Source organism: Garra rufa, chromosome 8 (genome assembly GCF_049309525.1).
Source record: "Garra rufa chromosome 8, GarRuf1.0, whole genome shotgun sequence".
In the NCBI taxonomy this organism is placed as follows: Eukaryota; Metazoa; Chordata; class Actinopteri; order Cypriniformes; family Cyprinidae; genus Garra; species Garra rufa.
In genome coordinates, this window is record NC_133368.1 from 1,067,187 (window position 1) to 1,082,417 (window position 15,231).

The 15,231-nt window shown below is 37.1% G+C and overlaps 1 protein-coding gene across 1 annotated transcript; it reads right to left on the reverse strand.

Annotated features, from left to right (window-relative positions):
- Nucleotides 1-2,923: 2,923 nt before the first annotated feature.
- LOC141340641 (uncharacterized) lies at nt 2,924-10,895 on the reverse strand. Its single transcript, XM_073845691.1, has 11 exons — nt 10,740-10,895; nt 10,354-10,507; nt 6,999-7,491; nt 6,596-6,903; nt 6,265-6,466; nt 5,862-5,969; nt 5,648-5,781; nt 5,346-5,534; nt 5,003-5,232; nt 4,696-4,914; nt 2,924-4,535 (listed from the first exon to the last, which is right to left on the reverse strand). Exons 2-11 carry the CDS (start codon nt 10,374-10,376, stop codon nt 4,132-4,134), a joined length of 2,310 nt encoding a protein of 769 aa, XP_073701792.1. The 5' UTR covers nt 10,377-10,507; nt 10,740-10,895; the 3' UTR covers nt 2,924-4,131.
- Nucleotides 10,896-15,231: the final 4,336 nt, after the last annotated feature.

The window sequence follows — 15,231 nt, forward strand, 5'->3', positions numbered from 1 at the left end:
GAAAAAGAAACATTGAAAAGGCTGAAACAAATTTATTTGAAAAAATGCCTTAAAGTTAACATGCTAATTCATATATATATATATATATATATATATATATATATATATTTTTTTTTTTTTTTTTTTTTGCTCAGAACTGCACAGTAAACAGTAATAGTAAATATAGAAACTTGGACCTTGTCAGCTGTACCTTTGTCTAATAAACAAAAAACACAGACAATATGAACACTAAACACATATTTTAACTCTAGCTGCAGGGTACAGGACCACAAAGCTGTGTCATCTGTACCATACTCTGCTCCTAGTCCTTGCTGCACTGTGACTCAAAGATGATTCTGTGTATTTCAAATTTAACCTTTTCATTCCTTCTCAAATTAAGAGTTTTTCTTTGTGTCAACAGGCTCCGGAGGAAAAGTTCACCTGGATCATTAGATGTAGATGGGAGATGAGATGGGGGATGAGATGGAGGTGCCTTTGCCCCGGTGCCGTTTTGAGATGCCTTGGGAAGACTTTGTCTTAATTTCTTTCCCTGTCTGCCTAGATCTAGCTGGCTGCTGGTTTCACTCGGCTGGCTGTTTGCGGGATCTGGCTGACTGGTGACTGTGGCTGGCTGGCTGGCTGCTTCTTCCTGATTTGCTGGCTGTCTGACTGGTGCTGCCTGGCTTTGGAGTTCATTTGCCACAGTGGGCTCCTCAACCCCTTGGGACATGTTTCCACTCGTGCTTCGGTGCTCCATAAATGTGTTAAGGAAGCCCATGGTGGCACTGTACCTGCAAGGTTTTACTGGATCTGCAGCTGAGCCACTTTTTCTTTCTTTTATTTTGTTTAACTCTCTTCTATATATATCACAAAGGTTTTTCCATTTTTTGCATTTTTCAACTAAAAAGAGGGAAAAATAGTATTTCACACACACACACACACACACACAAGATAAATATTTCTGTTATTACCATTTATCGACAATTTATGATCAAATGTAAGAATGCATAGTATGTATTGTTTATATATATTTATATATAAATATGCAATATATATATATGTATGTGTGTGTGTGTGTGTGTGTGTGTGTGTACTTATGCACTCTAAAATGTATACTGTACATGCAGTAGCCTATACTGCACTAAATACATGAATACATATAGCCTATTGTATTAATATAAAGTTTGTTTACGTACACAGTGACTTACTACAGTATTAATATAATTGCATTAATTTATGTAGTATACATAACAATCAAATACATTTTATACATTGTGTATGTGAGTATGGAGTGTAAACTGTAGTGTTTCTATACAATTACATTTACATTTAATCATTTAACCGACGTTTTTATCCAAAGCAACTTTAGAAACAAAGACAAGCAGGTTACAATTCATTTTAATGCAGTCAATATTATTTTTTAATATGGTACGTTTATTTGCTATCTAATCATTTATGATTTTGTCTGTTGTCCTGCATTTAACCAAGTGTGCTGCATGAGTCACGAAAAGTGAAGCCAAAAGTTTTCGATCGCCCCCAGTGGCTGGCTGCAGTATAGGTCATAAACCCCGCCCTCTCCATGTAATCTAATGGGACGTGCAGAATCTGGCTCCAAATTACATCATTTCCCCCAAAATGGCAGCGGCCATATTGAGACGTATTGGCTTCACTTTTCTATAGTGAAATTAAGCCGAGGTGCGTCGTCCATCTTTTACAGTCTATGCATTTAACACATCTTGGTTTTGATTTTTTAAGAGGTAATATCTAATTTTACATCCTATTAGTTCATTAAAAACCTACCTGGAATCCCTTACGATGTCGGCCACCCCTTCCCATGCCTCATTTTTTAAATGTATGTCCCTGTATGTGGGCAGGGACATGTCATATAAAACAGGACAATTGCTAACGGCAAGAATTCCTTTCTCCTCCAACACTGCTGGAGCTGAAAGGAGAATGATCACATGAGCACTATCGGCTTCTTTCCTATTGGCTGTCGCTCCCGAAAGTCGCTCTTCATTTGCATAAAGTTGAGAGATTCTGAACTTTGTTGCGTCGCTGGACACGCCCACATCCGGTCACTGGTTGCTGTTGCTCTTGTCGCCGGAAATTGCCAGCTCTCCATTGAAATGAATGGGATTGCGTCGCTTTGTCGCATGTAGTGTGAATGGGGCTAAAGTGCTCATTAGTATATTTATATTAAGTCTGCTTAAGTAACACGTTTTGGAAAATGTCATTTTAACTATTACATTGCCAATATATTTTAAATAAAATCAATTTAATTTAAACTTAGGGTAACTATCTGCAAGTGTACTAACATTGAACCAATTTTTAAAGCATTCAAAACATGCTTTTAAGAAATACACTAATAAAGCTCTTTATGTATATTTTTGCAGTAGTCCACTTTGTTGCTATGTACTTAAAGTCTATTTAAATATCAGTTGTATTTAGTTTACTTTCACAATTGCACTAAAGCACTACTAAAGTAAAAGTATACTTTTAACTAGTGTATTTATAGTGTATCATTTTTACAAGTTTATTTAGCACAAAATATAAGATTGTACTACTAATATGCTTTTTTGTATTTAAGAATTATTTTTAGTGCACTCAAGTACACTTTATTTTCACATGGGCATGTTTGTGTGCTATTAGGGGTATGACTTGCCCCTACCTGTCTTTATTAAGTCATAGTGTAAGTGCCTGCCTCAATTATCTCACCATATCTTATTAATATTACCTCTTAACATTCATTACTCATTGTTGAGTTTATTCTAATTGTATTTTGGCCTCATCCAGGTCGAGTAGCTCTCTAATGCATATGAATCCTTTGCTACTGTTCAATGATGAGTGATAAGGAGTGATGAAATTTAAACAATACAAACACGGCAAAAAAAACAAAACAACAAAAAAACAACTGAAATGACCCCAACAAGGTGTTGCACAGAGCTGTGGTAATCTTCCAATCAGAGCCTGATGGGTCCCAAAATACTCTCAGGTTTTGAGTGGGATTCAGGTTAATGTTTAATGAATAACTTCACGTCCAGGCGTATAAGACTATATACAAACACGCACACACAGATATAACTTGAACACAGAGCTCAGAGAAGTGCAAACACAGAAACGCTGTGGCACAGAGAAACTTTTACTAATAAAATAGCATCAATACAGACTTGCTACAATTATATTTCTCAGCAATGAACGAATGAATGATTAAACATCATTTTAGTGGGAGAGATGCACAGACACAGGTAATCAGGTAAACTGATGTAAATTAGCATAATTTTTGCCTTTTACTGCCTTTGCGTGCATTAAATTTAAGGCTCAAGCTCATTCTTAGATGGTCATGTGGTCAGGACCAGTTTAGGACCAGCTAAGGACCATCTTAAACCAGCTAAAAATCAGCATCCCAGCATAAAAACCTAACCAGCACATGCAGTTTTTTTTTCAACAGGGCTAATGGGTCTCTCTGTCACAACATTGAGATCAATGAGTCGAGAGCAATGACTGTTATACAGTAATCAGGAGGACTTCTTACACTTTACAAGGAAAACTGCACAGCGGAAGAATCATCTTGTTCATCCATAAAAAATAAAAAAAAATTTATAAATTGGCAGAACTTATATGACCATTAACCCTGTTGTTCATAAATGATCATAACTGGTAAGGTTTTGCTTTGTGTGATGACCGGGTCAGGTCAGACGATCTCGAGCATGGGTCGTGTTCGGGCTTCAGTTTAAAGCCTGTGAAGATCTCCAACAAGGTTACAGGGGTACTCAACTGACCCTAAGCCAAGGCCCTTTTGGGCGGGTACATCTTGGCTAGCCAATTGGTTGGACCAGATCTTTCTAATCTCCCTTCTTAGGGAATTCAAAGCAAAAAAGGCAAACATTTTATCATGTTCGTTTTGCAATCTTGCTAGTTTCCAGTGTGAATAAATTTCCTCTTGTTAGTGAGATGGTGGGGTTGCATGCCGCTGTTCCAGAGAGGCACATTGAGGACATGTCTTGATTAAGCACTGGTCCGACAGTGGAAACACAACCTAATATTGGGCTAGGTGCTACTGGTCCGAGGTTATTTGCCCCACCAGCCCATTGAAAGCACTGGCACACAGTGGCCTTCCAGTGGAGAAACGACTACTGGACCTGTAGACTCGGCCTACTCATCCTGCCAGTCCAGGTCCAGGCCAAGGAAAGAGTTTCTTATTACTCCAGAGAAATATTTTAATTGTGTGTCGATGCTGATATCCTGCAGTGCCTTGAAGAGGATGACATCCTTGTCCTCTCCGTTCACCTTCAGCACAGAGTGAACAGGCTCCAGGTTAGGCCTTATATAACAATATCTAATTCTTCTGCCAACCGTGTCAGTGTTGGGGTGACATGCACAGGGGACGGTCTGAGCATCAATGCATAGGTCTCTCTGTCCAGCTTTGAAGAAGAACAAGTACTTGGCCTCATCCTGAAAGCCCTTCATCATTGCCATCCCTTCGGCCGCTCTGATTACCTTTCCGTGGTAATCGCACACAATCTCACCTTTACAAAACGGTCGGGTTGCAACCACTCCTATAATCAAGAGAACATTACATTTTAAGATCAAAATAACATCTCAATACACAATACACACACAGGCAAGCCATCTCAGCTTGGTGCAGCCAACAGTTGTTGAAATATATTAAGTGTTGGTATTTTCTCCCCATTCAAGAAAAACGAAAGGGTTTCTTACCTAGCCCATCCTCATCACCAAAGTCCTTAATAGCCAGGCCTGTCCAGCCCTGCTCAGACACACATTTTATTATAACCTCATCTGTTTCAATGGTGCCTGTGGAAGCTGGTTTCCACAGCCGTTCAATGTCCTCTGGCTTTGGACAGTTGCCCTTCCATCCCTCCTGCGTAATCAGCCTTGACACCTTTGCGGCAGATGGCATGCGGTGTGCAAAGTGTGCTGAAACGAAGAATTAAATGACGGAGTTAATGGCCTAGTTTGTGTCGAGGTAATGAAAGTCTGTTGTATTAATGCACTGAAGACTCACACAGCAGATATTTCTCTCTCCGGCTGTACTGAGAAGCTCTCCACCGGTCATAAAAGACACGGTCTTCAGGAAACCCTGAAGCAACCCGCTGATTTTTGGTCGGTGGATGGCCCTCCAGCGAAATCGGAAATCTGGCCACAAAGGCCGAGAAGTCTTTCAGTGAAGTGTACTGCTCTGCGCTGGTTCCAGCTGTACTCAGTTCAGCTAAGAAAGTGTCATCATCTGAAGTGCTGTGTAAGTGAGGAAAACAAGGTTAGATGAATAAAGAATGAGAACACCTTACTAAACAGCTGTATAAATTGTAGGTGACGTGTTATATTCTTGTTCGGATGAAGAGACCTACCCCTCTAAGGAGTCAAGCAGCACAGCTGCGTCCACGATATCCTGAGGCTTTCTGTCGTGCTGCTGGTCCGCAATAGCATTATGGGCCAGATAAAGGTTAACAGCCTCATGTTGGTGCGGGGGGAGATTTTGCGCAGCCTTCCCAACAGCTTTCCGTACATCCTGACTCCTGAAAGGGGCCAGCTTATACCTGCAATAAGACAAGATTGCATGAAATGTTAACTGTGATAAGGCCACGACTGACCAGGTATAATGTAGTGTATCTGTTTACACACATTCACACGGATCTGTATAGGTACATACATTTCATGTAGGCGACTCATGTCTTGTGAGACGCTGCGAACCGTCTCACCGGACGTCAAAGCAAAAAAACCTTGGCAGAATTTTTGGAGCCCAATGTTCTTAGGCCTGATCTGCTTGTAGTACAGCTGAAAGCACTGTGGGAAATGACCAAAGCGTTACTGAATGTAAAACACTGGAGGTATGCAATGTACTCTTTTGAGTCTCACTGACTTACAGTTTCCTCCTCTTGTGTCAAGGCGAACTGCATACTTGTAGTTTTTCCCTTCCTTACGGATATCACCACCCTGCCACCTTGTGCAATCCTCTCCACCCAGTCTGTATCCTGCGACATTGAAAAGGTTCATTTTACTTTTACACACGTTCAAGAATTACAGCATACCATGAGTACAAACAGACTAAAGTAGATGAACCAATTCTTCTCCTCAAACTCCTAAACTGCTAGTTAGTAAGGTGGTGGTTAATTTTAGGTATGATTAGGAATGTAGAGTATGGTCAAGCGGAACACATGCTATGCAAGTACTAATAAACAGTCAATATGTTAGTAGTATGCATGCTCATACGCAACTAGGTACTATTGAGAAATAGTCTCTGTAATAAAGTGTTACAGATGAACTTACTGTGAAGCCTTCCACAACTCCTGGGCGCTGCATGTGACGGAAGACCAAGATCGCCTCGCAGTAATAGCGGTACAGCGTTTTCTCTTTATTTGAGACCTCTTTCCCCATCAGCAGATTCGAATGGATCCTGAGGAAGTCTGGCTTTGCTTTTCTCAAAATCCTCTGGCAATCTTTAATGCAGTGAGTGCCATCAACAAACGGTCTGTGTTTGAAATAATCACAACAAACAAATCCAGTTATTAAAGACATCGCCCTTGTGATAATGTAAGGAAACAACAGTGACATTAGCACTAAAAGGGAAACATGCCGAATGAACATTTCAGCCATTAACCTCGTCTCACACGTCTTGTGATTATGGGTCTTGTATACTCTCTTCCTCAGTCTGTTCAGCAGGTCAGCGTAACACCGACAGTTGGTTGGTAGCCGTGGGTCTCTTCTTCTCAGATCCAGCCTCGCTGTCAAGTACTCCAAGAACCTTTTAATGCTCTTGACGTAACTGAGGATGGTGGCTGGACTCAAGTCAGCTCGCTGCAGGGCTGTCAGAAAGTCCTGGGTCTCTGCGGTTTTTGATAGGAAGTCCAGAGATGGCTCTCTCCCGGTGGGCTGCATGTACCGAAGAAAACGGGACACGTTGTGAACCTTCAAAGTAAGGTGGTTGAGAAAGACATATCAGCATTAAGATCATGAAAGGAAGAACACCTTTCTGAATTGGAAAAACTGAAAAGAGATCTTACCTCTTGTTGCCAGTTGGGGAGCCTCCGCGACACTGTCAGGTATTTTTTAAAGCCCACTAGGAGCTTTGCCTGAGCAGGGAACTTGTCATGTAGACCTGCCTTTTTCAACTTTGTCCTCATAGAAGGAGGACAGGTTTGAGGATCTCCGTTGGATGTGTCAGTGGTGGCAGCATCAACAGTGGCCGAGTCTCCTTCAGGGTCTAAGACCATTTCAGACTCCTCTGGCTGGTTCCTGATGAAAAAACCACGGCGGAGAAACTCCTTCAACATAGTGATCCGAGAGCGTCTGTCCGGCAGCAGCTCACAGAGCCGGTTGTAACTCCAGGTCCTGTTGTTGCGGATCCACTCTCTGCTGGAAGCCCTGGCCTTCTGCACCTCGTCCGCTCTTTCTTCTGGTGTGCTGTTTTTCATGCACACCCTGGCCAGGTGAACGGGGAGGTTCTCCTGCGGCTTGTGGCAGTGCAAGCAGTGCACAATGTTGCGATCACCCGACCTTTGAGAAAAAGACATTATATAAAGAAACATTACTTAAAAACAACCAAATAGGCAGTAGCAGAACAGGCATACCGCATTAGCATAAAATGTGTCTTAAAGGGCTAATCCACCCCAAAATGTTGTCTTTAATCACTTAATAAAAGCTAAGTTCATCTTCGGGACACAATTTAAGATATTTACACTGCCTTGCAAAAGTATTCACACGCCTTCATTTTTTTCATATTTTGTTGCAGCATTAATGTTAAAATGCTTTAAATTACTTTTTTCCCCACATCAATCTACATCTCATACACATAATGACAAAGCACAACATTTTTTAAATTTTCTAACTTGGCAAATTTATTAGAAATTAAAAAACTGAAAAGATCCCGTTGCATAAGTATTCATACCCTTTTCTGGGACACTGGAAACGTATCTCAGGAGCTTTCATATTGCTTCTAGATGTTCCTACACTTGGAGTGGAGTTAAACTGTGGCAAATTCATTTGAATGAGTCTGATTTAGAAAGACACACACCTCTCAGAAAAGGTCTAACAGCTGAAAATGCAGATCAGAGCAAAAACCAAGATAACTGCCTGTAGAGCTCAGAGACAGACTTGCGTTAAGGCGATGATCTAGAGAAGAGTTCAGAAACAAATCTGCTGCATTGAAGGTTGACAGAAGCATTCTCCATAATGGAATACGATTGGAACAACTAGGACTCTAGAAAATGTCTGAGAAAGATGGAGAAGTGAAAAGGTGCGGCGAAGAATGGCAGATAATTGCCAAATGCAGATGTGCAAAGATGCTCACATCAGACCCAAAAACACTTGAGGCTGTAAAGCTGCTTCAACTATGGACTGAGTTAAGGGGATGAATACTTATGCAATCTACTTATTTCAGTGATTTATTTAATAAATTTGTCAAATTTACAAATCTGGTTTTGCTTTGTCATTATTATGGTGTATGGAGTGTAAATTGATGTGGGGGGATAAACTAATTAAAAGCAGTTTAACATAATGCTGCAACAAAACATGAAAAAAGTGAATACTTTTGCAAGGCGCTGAAGTTTTGTGACTGTCCCATTGACTGTCAAGGCTCAGAAAAGTATGAAAGATGTTGTCAAAATAGTCCGTCTGCCACCAGTGGTTCAACCATAATTCTCGAACAAAAACAGCGTGACACAATGATAGAGAACACTGTATGCTGTTTGCATCCAGGGAATTATCTCCAAAAATGGAGCTAGTATATGCAGGAGACAAATTGCTGAATAAGTCTTTATTTTTGTGTTCTTTGCATACAAAAAAAGTATTCTTGTAGCTTCGTAAAATTATGGTTGAACCACTGATGGCAGATGGACTATTTTGACGATAACCTTCCATGGCTTCCCATCACAACAAAATAAATAAAGGTGGTGATGTAGTTGTCATAACCTATTAAATCATTTACACAAAACAACTTATAGACAATTGTTTATGAAAATTAACAATAGTTTTACTATATGAAAAGTGTATTAACCATGTTTTTTTTTTTCATATTTCTTACCATTTGTACAGCCACAGTTTGACTTCAAATACCATGGTTTAACTATAGTAACCATGTTTTATTTTTTTATTTGTAGTAAAACCACAATTATTTTTCGTTAATGTTATTTTATAAAACAAAAGTACAATTGATTACTTACACAAGCCTGTGGTAACCACAAAATAACCATAGGATTTTTGGCAATAATCACAAGTTAACCATGGTTTATGTAGTTAAACAGATTTCAAACGTTAAATCTGCAAGCCGTGATAAACAGGCCTACATCAAAGCCTTTTAGATGTGCCACACTTCCTGCTGCCTGCTTTTAGCGTTATGACTATAACCACACTGGCATGTAGATGTCTTTTTATCTAGGACTTTTACCAAACATTTAAAGTTTATGTGGATTGAACATGGTATGGTTGAGTAGTGTAAGGAAATGGCGATGACTGCACATAAATCAGATGAAATTTAAACCATCTGACTTCCTGTTGCATTTAGGGCTTCACTCCAAGATACTTTTTTTGTAGATTTTTGGACCTTAGATGTATGTACAAATTTTTGTGCATCTACAAGTTTGTATACATGTACTAATGTAGATGCAAAGACCATAACCTAACCTCTGACCTTAACTGCTTATTCTTAGATAAATTAGTTCCAATGTTGGGGAGTAACAGGTTACATGTAATAGAATTACATAACTTAATTACAAAATGAATGTAATTGCAATCAGAGTTTCTGAGAAAAAAAATGTAATTAAGTTACTTATGAAAATGTTAATGATTAAAAGGGGAGTTACACACATTTAAATTATTTCTTTAAGAAATTGTAACATGTGAGACATCAATATTTCAAGAGTTTAGAATACATAATAGTACACTTATGCTTATTTAACAATTTTCTATTTAGGTTTATGTATTTACTCTATTTTTAAGATTAACTTTTTTTTTTTTTTTCAAGGAATTGTTAATGCTTCCTATCATAAATATACAATGCTTTACAAATATGCAATGGTTTTAAATCTGTAATTAACCTCAGAACGACCTCAGAGTTAAAAGAGGTGTTAAAGTCTGATTTTGTGGTGTCTGTGCTTTAAAATTATATTATTATAATCTCAGTTTAAGTGATGAAAGGCTTTAGACAGTAATCAGTATGGAGTACTACTGAAAATGATTACCTGTTGAAAAGTAATCAAATGTAATCAGTTACATTAATAAAGTAATTGAAATAGCTAAACTACTTATTACATTTCAAATAATCTGTGAACAATTACATTTCCAAAGTAACCTTTCCAACACTGTTCAGTTCTACAATAACTGAAAACATCCTCTTAAGGAAACATCAGTAACAATCCTTACCTCTTCTGTTGTTGTTCAATCATTGTCACAGCAATCAAAGCTTCTCCAGGAGAAGAGTCTGTCTCCTGATGAAAGCACACACACAGCAGTGATCTGCCTCTTCTGCTTCCTCTGGCGGATGGTAAACAACTTACTGGTGCTTTACCGCCTCCACCTGGTATGGAGGACCAGAACATCAATAAATGAGTTTCTCTAAGATATTGAAACAATAGATTATAAAACGTAGTTTGACTCTTTCTGCAAAACATCAATTAAATCAAATCATATTTGCATCTCTCCTCATTTCCAACCAAATGTCTTCTTTCTCTTTCACATTTCTTAAAATATAACATGTTTTCCTGTCTCTTCCTGCCCACACAAATCACATTTCCCAGTGAAATGTTTACCTTTTTTGAACAAAGTTGAATTTAGTCTAGTGTCCAAACCTCAGCCTCGATGTTCTTGTTTCTTCTCTCCTGCTCAGAGCCGTGCTCTTCCTCTTCTTCGTTGTTTTCCAGCAGTTGTCCTCCAGCTCATAAGTGCATTGCTGCCCTCTTCTGCTCCGGAGACTGTTCTCAGACCACAGATCTAACACGAGTGAGACAGCGCTGAGCTCCTGCTGTATTTATATCAGTCTGTGCCACTGTGGGCGGGGCTCTCCTGCAGCTGAGCCAATCATAAGAACCACTGCTACTCTTACAAATATTCATCTGTATGTATGTTTGTATTATATTTTTGTGAAATAATGCAATACAACGAGAGAAAAAAGAGAAAATATTTATTTTAAAAAGAGAGAAAATTATAATTTTATTCATCAAGGATGCCTTAATTAAAAGTGACAGTGAAGACATTTATTAAGTTACAAACGCTTTCCGTTTAATGAACAGTTTTCAGCATAAATTTTAATGCGTTTCTTGAGCAGCAAATCAGCATATTAGAATGATTTCTGTCGGATCGTGTGACACTGAAGACTAGAGTAATGATGCTGGAAATTCAGCTTTGATCACAGCATTAAATTACATTTGAACAGATATTCACACAGCAAACAGTTGAGATAGTCATAATATTTTGGAAAATTACTTTGTTTTTGATTAAATAAATGCAGTCTAGTTCAGCACAAGCGACTTCTTTCAAAACATTTAAAATCCTACTGAATGACAAATTACAACAACTTGGTAATGAAGTGTACACATGATTTAATTACACTCAGTTTACTCTTGGGAAACACTATTTTAAGGTGACATATTTACATTTACTACATCTACTTACTACAGTAATAGCAATACAGTAAATTGCATAATTACACGTAACAAAAACACTAATTTAACTACAGCATCTTAAATTAAAGTGTCACCAACTGTTACAACTAAACTTAATACTTTATCACAAGATTTGTCACTAGTTCTATTTCATGTATTTTATATGTCTGTACTTTAGTTTGACTCCAAGTCATTTTTAGATTAGTTTGTCTCAGTCCTGATTTTAAATGACAAAACGTGTGTCTTTGGTGACTTGTTGAAATGTATGGCTTTCATTAATGTCTGCCATTAACGCAATACAATGAGCCGTTACCTCAGATCACCGTCGTTCACAGATTAGTTCTGATTGCTGTAAATGATCGTTTTATGATGCATTAATGAGGGTCCAGATGCTCTGCAGGTACACAACAAACAAACCATAATTTTAGGTTTATAGTTTTAATTTCTTTTTTAGATCAGAAGAGTATAGAGTTTGAGTTTTATTGTGTATAGTTTAAGTATATTTTACAGCTGTATTAATTAATTATTATTAATAATAAATATTTGTATTTTTTCCTTTCTTCATATAGGCTTTTTTGTTGTTGTTGTTGTTGTTGTTGATTAAACGTGATAGTTATGGCATTTGTGTTAGCTTTGAATACATCTGATAGTATGTTTAGTACATTTATAATTCCAGCATCTGAAGTGCATTATAAATTTAATGAAATTAATTTTTAATATTTTCCAAAAACTTTGTAATAAATATAAACTTAGTTAAGCTTTAAAGAAATATGCTAAAACACAAGCACACTTTAAGTGAAATTTTAGTGCATTTATAGAAATTTCACTCTCACTCAAAAGAGTGAAGGAAAATAGCAAAATGATTCAACTTTTAGCGGGTTAAAAGTTAAAGTAGCCTACTTTATAACCATGTGTATGCCTACAGCAAAATGAATGTGTAATGAATGTGTTTCAGCCTCCTTTTCGGAAGTAAGATAATCATAAAAAAAATTACTTGCACTTATGTACTTATAACACCTATAAAACACAGTCTATGTATGTTATGAGAAAAACATGTCAGGATTTCTCTCCATATAATGGTTTTCTATGGTGCCCCTGAGTTTGAACTTCTAAAATGCAGCTTAAATGCAGCTTCAAAGGACTCGAAAAGATCCCAACTGAGGAAGAAGGGTCTTATCAAGCCAGACAATTGATTATTTAAAAAAAAAAAAAAAAAAAAAAATATTTCATATAAATTTTAATCTCTACACAGAGAACACACAGAGCTAGACAAGAAAAATAACTGATCGTTTTGCTGGTTAAGACTTTTTTCTTTGGCTGTGATCGTTTAGAGCTCTTTGATGCTGCATTTTGGAAGTTCAAACTCAGGGGTACCATAGAAGTCCATTATATGGAGAGAAATCCTGACATGTTTTCCTCAAAAAAACATAATTTCTTTACGACTGAAGAAAGAAAGACATGAACATCTTGGATGACAAGGGGGTGACTACATTATCTGTATTTTTTTTGTTCTGAAAGTGAACTACTCCTAGTGTATTCATTTCTGATTTTCTCAACAAATTGGCTTTATTGTAATGAGGTAAATGATTTTTTTTAAAGTTTGGAAAACCTAATGTTACGAACACACAATTACTTTGTCTAGTGCTGAGCAGGGTTTAAAGGATTTGTTCAATCTTGACAACCTTTATGTTTATTTTCTAATATATATTTCTAATTACAGATGGGTACAAAGATGAAATTGTAAAAAGGGATGCTTTTAAGAGAGCATACATCTAAACTGCTGAGGACGCAAAGTTTTTTTTCAAATTATATTACTCACAGGTACATTTTTTTTTGTGTGAAATATTAATTAAAATGTGTTTTTCAGGTCAGCTGCTTTAAAGGACAACCTAAAATGTGCATGTTTTTGTGTCATATCAGCTCTGTTGTAGAGATTCATTTCTGTGCTATCTTTGAGTCATTTGTGTAAGAATCTATTTATTTGTTTGTTTTTTAGTAAACAGGGACAAAAACGGACACATTAGTCAAGTCTGATGAGAGTAGAGTCAAAACTTTCAAAGGTAAACTAAGAAGTAAATTAAATTCTAATGCATATCTACGCTAATTATAATTCATAATAAATTCAAATGAGATGCAAACTGTAAATAATTTCATATAAAATATTTCTCCTTCACAGGCCCTTGTGATGAAGCAGTCTTCAAATTCTTCAGTGTCCGAATCACAAGCACTTAGTGTCAGTATTTAGTCATGTCTGTTCTGTTTTCCCAGTGTTTTTTCCCCTCTGTTTCTAGTCCATATGGTTTAGTCCTTGTCTCCCCCTTTTGGTTAAGTCTTAGTTGGTTTTGTCGTGCCCATATTTGTATTTCCCCCTTGTCATCCTTGTTATCTTGTTTGTAACCACGGTTTGTTTTTCAGTGTATAAATATCTTCAGTTCCTCACTCCCCTCGTCCGGTGTTAATGTCATTATGTGTTTATTCCTGCTCCTCGGTTTTTGTTGGCAAAGTTGTGTCGTGTTTGTTTACCCTTTATCTTAGTTTTGCCTTTTTATTAATAAATTAGTGTTTTGTTTTGTACCCCAGTTCCTCGTGTGTTCTCCTGGCTCCTCGTCTCCCCGCATGTGTGACACTTAGTTGCAAAAACTTCAAGTCATACTCAAAGAAGAGTGAAGATGATTTAAACTCTTCTTTTTCTTTGTTTGGTTCAGTCATTTGCAGACTTAAGATTGTAAAAAAGAAAAAAAGAAAAGAAAACAGCATTCTAGTGCTTATTTATCCAGTGGTTTACTAAGTTGGTATGCTATTATGGTTTACTTTTCAGTTATACGGGTAAAACAGAAATGTCCCACAAATGGATAAAAACAGCTCTGATATAGCAGTTCACATTTATTGGGAGGTATTTTGGTCAAGAGATCATATATACGCTGGACCTTTTTGATGTTTTCTAGGAATTTTGTAATGTTCAAGAGAAGATACAGTGTATTTAAGCTTTCTAGATTTCAAAGTGTGTGTGTCTCTAAACATTTATATTACATGTTTGCTCTTTTTAATGTATAATCTTGAACACTGAAAAGAGCTTTTAATAAACCAGTAGTGTAGTGGCAGTGCATTTCTAATGAGCTGAAAGGCTATTCAGTTGTTCTTGAAGCACATTCAACTGAAAATGAAGCTTAAAATATATTAGAACTGTGGATCAGGAAGTAGTCAAATGTGTTTTAAATGAATTGTAAAGGAGGACACTTAAATTGTATTTATGTACTTGAAGCGGTTCCACTTTAACAAAACATATCAAAATATATCGCAAACAGCGTAATATCAAAAACATATCCTGAAGTACACGACATATACTTAAAGTTGTTCTGAAATGACAGAATTTATACACTCAGTATAGTACCATTAAAATATATAAAGTGCATCAGGTGTTGTTTAAAAAAGGTACTGCTTAAAATGAACTCAAAATTAGTTGGAAATGAACTGTTCAAATAAGTTTAATAAATAACTACTAACTATACGTAACTTTGCAACTACATGCCAACTAATTCTCATTAACTTGTAACCACATGTCTAGGTTAGGTTTAGTAGAAGAAGCTGACATATACTTGCATGTTGTGGACCCATCAAAAATAAAGTGTTACAGAAAATA